Raw genomic sequence first — 5,503 nt, 5'->3', positions numbered from 1 at the left:
TGTTGTTATTCAGCCTGGTTCAATGTGCCCCTTTTTAACTTTGAGCACCCGCCCCTTTAAACCTCTCTGCACAGCCCTGGTTGTTGAAATAGTTTTGTGAGCTTTAACCCGAGATTCTGGCATTTCAGGCAAAATAAATTTATATTTAAAAATCAATTCAGGATTTAATAAACCGATATTGTGTTATTTAAACTAAAATCGTGAGAATTGTGTTTGAGGAATTAAATATGTCAGTAAGCATGTTTAATACTTTTTCCCTGAGTCATTTCTCATTATTACACATAATTTATGAACACCTACGGTTTGATTTCTTTGCATGTTTGGATTGGATCGGTTGTTACCAACACCTGGTGAGAATTTCATGTCAATAGCACCTTTAGAAATATATTTAGTTATTGGTGTCGTGTTCAATACTTATGTTACCCACTGCATATAGGGAGAAATTCACACAATGGAAAAAATGAAGTATGTGCTTCATTTTTATTATAAAAAATATTTAACAACTGTTTTTCTCAGCCAAATGAAACGAATATCCATCCATCCATCCATTCGCTTCCGCTTATCCTTTTCAGGGTCGCGGGGGGTGCTGGAGCCTATCCCAGCTGTCATAGGGCGAAAGGCGGGGTACACCCTGGACAGGTCGCCAGTCTGTCGCAGGGCTAACACATAGGGACAGACAACCATTCACACTCGCATTCACTCGCACATTCATACCTAGTGACAATTTAGATTAATCAATTAACCTAACGAAACGAATATCTTAGAATATAAATAGATACAGTTGAGTTTTACACATTTTAAATTATCTAAATGATCTATTTATACTACTTGACAACAAAGTATAACAGAAAATTGTTTGTTTTTTTATGACACAATTTGTATTAGTCTCAGAATTTTTCTCTCTGTAATTCAACGATATATATAGTAGTATTTTTTAAAAATTATTACTATACTTAAATACATATTATAGAAAGTAAATTATAACAGTTAATGCATCAGCTGTTACTTCTACTTATTCTGTATAATACAGACATACTGTAGCTTTATAATGTTAAGTGTCATGGTGAAGTTACTGAGAATGTGAAAAGTGGAAACCACTCTGTGTTTTTCTAAACGCATGTATATATAATATCTGCAGTGTTTGTACACATCACACAGCATCAGTGTTGGGTAAGTTACTTTTAAAAAGTAATTAATTACTAATTACTAATTACTTAGTCAATATTGCATTTAAAATACTTATCTAATTACTGTGTCAGAAAAGTAACTTAATCATTAAATAAGTAATTTAACTAAATACTTCTTAAAATCGCTATAAACCTTGAGTGGGCAAACAATAGAAATAATAAATACTTTTTTTTAAAGACGGAGACTCTACAGTACGCAGCGGTAGCATCTCTTCCACAATGTAGCCTGCAATCATTTTTTTAAGCTCACCTTCAGACACTTTCTGTGCTGCTGAAGTAAAATCACGTTTTCCTGCTTAGCAGGAGTTGCCGCGGTGTTATCCATGGATGATGAACAAGGATCGCTCAGAAGTGTTCGTCTTCGTGTCAGGCGCTTCAGTAGATGTGCTATTAACAGCAGCCGATAGTTTTTTCTCCCCAGGACATAGCTTACATATCACTGTAATATTCTTCTCTGCTTGTTTCAGAAAAGTGAAGAGACGGGAATATTTCAAAGAACAGCCACTCGCTTCAGCCGCGAAATGACGTGCACCTGCACTACAGCGATGTTAAAGCGGCAGAGTTTACTTTTACGTTTAGAAGATAAATTATTGAAATTAAATAATGATATTCAGCGAGTTTAATTCTTTTACAATGTAACGCAAGTACATTGTAAGTAATTAAAATACCTAAAAATGAACAGTAATTAGTTACTCTACTTTTTCAGTGGAAAAGTAATTTAATTACAGTATCGCGTTACTTAGTAAGGCATTACACCCAACACTGCACAGCATCTGTATTTATTTGCTAAATACCTATTTAAAAACATTAAAAATGTAAGTAGAAAACAAATGCAAACATGTATATGTAATTCCTGCAGATGGTGGATGTGTGACAGCCAGAAAGAGCTCTGGTGTCGGGGTGTAACTGCAGATATAAATCAAATATAAGGGTACACAATACCTGTTAGTGAGAGAAGGAAGAGAACAAATCCACTGGCTGCTGCACTTAAACTCATAGCTGCTCCTCTCATTTCTTAATTCACACCAACATGACAAATACTGTGTGCCAGCTAGTCTTCATCAGACACTGAGGATGTAGTCTTTGATGGCAGCGTCTTCTGTGGTTGGAAAATATAAAAGTGATATTAGACTGTCTTCCTTCCGCAGTACATGCTCAACATGCGTAAACAGATGAAATCTGGTAAACCTCCACTCGAACCCTAATGAAGTGAAGAAGTGCTCCTTATACAGTGGTTTACATGTAAGATTAACTTCTTAACAGACAAATTTGGCATACAGTGCCTTGAAAAAGTATTTATACCCCTTCAACTTTAACATTTTGTCACCTTACAACCAAAAACTTCAATGTTTTTATTGAGATTTTCTGTGACAAACCAACACAAAGTAGCACATAATTGTGAACTGGTATGAAAATTACACATAGTTTTCAAAATTTTATGTTAATAGAAATCTGAAAAGTGTGGCATGTATTTATATTCATCCTCCTGAACTCTGATACCCCTTTAATAAAATCCAATGGAATCAAGCTTTGAATATCTGAAGGAGTGCTGTTCAATCCATCATCCAAAAAAGGAAAAAGTACGCTACAACTGCAAACCTACAAAGACATGGCCGTCCACCTAAACTGACAGACCAAGCAAGGACGGCACTGGTCAGAGAGGCTCATGGTTAGTCTGGAGGAGAAATTCAACAGGGAAGCTGGTCAGAGTTGATGGGAAGATGGATGGGGCTAAATACTGGGCAATCCTGGAAGAAAACCTGCCGGAGGCTGCAAAGGACTTGAGACTGGGAGGAAGATTCACCCTCCAGCAAGACAATGTCATACCACTTCACATTTATGTGCTACTTTGTGTTGGTCTTTCACACAAAATCTCAATAAAAAAAAACAAAAACCAAGTTTTTGGTTATAAGTTGAAAACATTTGTAAAAGTTCAAGGAGTATGAAAACTTTTTAAGGCACTGTATTTCAATCACTCTTTGCTCCTACAATTACTGCAAAATGTGTTAACAACACCATGAACAGATTTACTGTAAAGGTCTCCTGTAATCACCTCTAAGAGTCCAACGACAATGTACTTCATGAAAGCAATTTGAATTTCCAGTTGTCCCGACTTGTCTCATGTCCAGAGTGTTTACATTGAAACTAGTATCACATTTCTAATATTACAAGATACCATGGATGTCAAAATAAATATATACAGTGGGAGGCCTGAAGGATTCAAATACTTCAAGTCTAAGAAGGGTTCTATTTAACACCAAAACAAAAAGTTTAATGTACAACCACATATATACAACCACATTTTGGCATCTTGGCAGGATAACTGAAGATGCTGATTTTGGAGCATATGGGCAGATTTGTCAGACTTCAGCTTGTGTACCTACAGTAGTTTTAAAATCATGATCTAATTCAAAAACTGGAAAGGAAATGCAAATTCAATCCTGTTTTTTACACTATGTCATCTAAGACAGATATTTTTGCACTATCATACATGTGGCTACATTTCTGAGTGTACAACTATATGCAACCCATTATGCATATAGCTGCATGCTGGTTTTGCAAAGGTGACCCAGGTTTTCAAGGATTGTCTTGTTTTTAAAGTACAAATTACTGTTATTTAGTTTCCTTTTTTAATTTTTAACCCATATATTTTCCAGAAAAATGGCAAAGAAAGAATGTAAGTAAGGGTGTGATTTTTCAGCTGCAGCCCTGTTCTATTACAGATTTATTATGTGACAAATGGGGCTGAACAAGACTTTAAATATAATTTTGTATTAGATAATTACTTTCCAAAGTATAAAAAAACATTTAGACTTATTAATGCATCTTTTGTAATCAAAATACATTTACTATACTCATATAGCACTCGTATAGAACAGCATTTTTTATTATATACAGTATTAAATAAGTATTATATAATTTATCCTTTTCATGTTTTGCATATTGTTGGGATTGTTGGGACTGTTTGGAATAATTTGCAGTGCCTCAATAATGCTATGCTTTTTACTAATAAGTGTTATAAAGTTATACAGTATAGTATTAAGTGGACACAGCCCTGAAAAATAAAGGCATTAGACTATGTGTCCTTTGGTGATAGAATATAGGAGACTCTCTCACACGTGCAGGAGAGACTCGCCTACGCTTGGCTGCAAAATAGACATAACAGGGAACTGTTTTCTGGTTTTGGCAAGGACACAGCCTCACCAGGGCTGAGAAAAGATGTTTTTGCATCCAATACACAATAACCTATGAGTATGCTGTGCAATAAAACTACTGAATGCCTGTGAAACACCTTTGTTTAGACTAGAGTGGAACGCCCTGCAATAAAACTGGTAGGGGCACACCACCATTTTGAGATCCGCGGCAGTGTTTTGTCTTCCATCGGATGCCTCTGAGGAATCTAAAGAACTCGGTGATTTAACAGTACTTATATATTGCTGAATAGCCTGACTGATAATGATGCCATTATCTGTAAATAACAGACAGCTAAAGCTTTCAAATAATCTGGAATAAGTACAGTATTTTCATCCAAAATACAGTGACATAAAAGCTAAAAGTGGTATGAGATAGAATTACAGTAAAATTCTTGAGTAAATCAGTCACACTCCTCACAGTTGTATCAGTGCTTTAATCCGGTGATGTTGGTGGTTGTCCTCCTGTTTAAGCTTCAAATTACTCCTTGTGGTATTTAAAACTCTTTTTGTTCTAAACTGAGACAAGTTTCGTTTTATATTTTTCTATAGAAAAAAATGAATTACAATAAGTAGTATCATCTTTGTGTGGCTGACTGTAGCCTACAGTACAGAATCTAACCAGTTAAACAGATGCTGGCAGTCAGCCTTTATTCAAACCCATGTGTGTGTAACTAGTGCCTAAATATAATCTTGGTCCAAAGAGGATCTTGCTTTTCCTTGACCAGCCCACAGTTTCAAAGTAATTTATTTTTTTATAAACCTTAATGAAGCAATATAATTGTGAAACGGGGCACCTAGATCTTATTTGCTGACCTTTCATAACAAAAGCTTTTCTGTTTTTGTCAGGTAATGTTGGTTTGTTTGTTCTTAATTATTAACAACCATTTAACACAGACTGGGTTGCAGCAAAACGGGTCTTGCATGCCAGCGTAAAATAGCTAAGCACCATATTAATGGAAATATGTAGTCATATCTACCCGTGCTTTGTCGATCAGGCACTGATACCGATCAGTGTTAAACAGTTGAATTTTTTGTAACTTCCTGGTTTTAAATGTGGTACATTTCAAGTTTTTCCAGTCTTGGTATAATATGTCATATTTTATACTACACACCAACCTATTA

General features: G+C 35.3%; 2 protein-coding genes across 2 annotated transcripts in view; both read right to left on the bottom strand.

Moving 5' to 3' along the window:
• The window catches only part of LOC121811785, a 36,364-nt gene extending 34,081 nt beyond the window's left edge, over nucleotides 1-2,283 (bottom strand). Inside the window, exon 1 of the mRNA XM_042227579.1 lies at nucleotides 2,130-2,283. Within this exon, the coding sequence (XP_042083513.1) occupies nucleotides 2,130-2,199 (70 nt within the window). The 5' untranslated portion in view covers nucleotides 2,200-2,283. The remainder of the gene's footprint in view (nucleotides 1-2,129) is intronic.
• Nucleotides 1-5,503, bottom strand: part of LOC102305439 (B-cell receptor CD22) — a 107,336-nt gene that overhangs the window by 52,777 nt on the left and 49,056 nt on the right. The window lies entirely within an intron of this gene.

The sequence above is a fragment of the Haplochromis burtoni genome, unplaced genomic scaffold, assembly GCF_018398535.1.
Source record: "Haplochromis burtoni strain Fernald_Lab_line unplaced genomic scaffold, NCSU_Asbu1 Contig_269, whole genome shotgun sequence".
In the NCBI taxonomy this organism is placed as follows: Eukaryota; Metazoa; Chordata; class Actinopteri; order Cichliformes; family Cichlidae; genus Haplochromis; species Haplochromis burtoni.
This window is presented reverse-complemented; position numbering and strand designations above follow the sequence as displayed.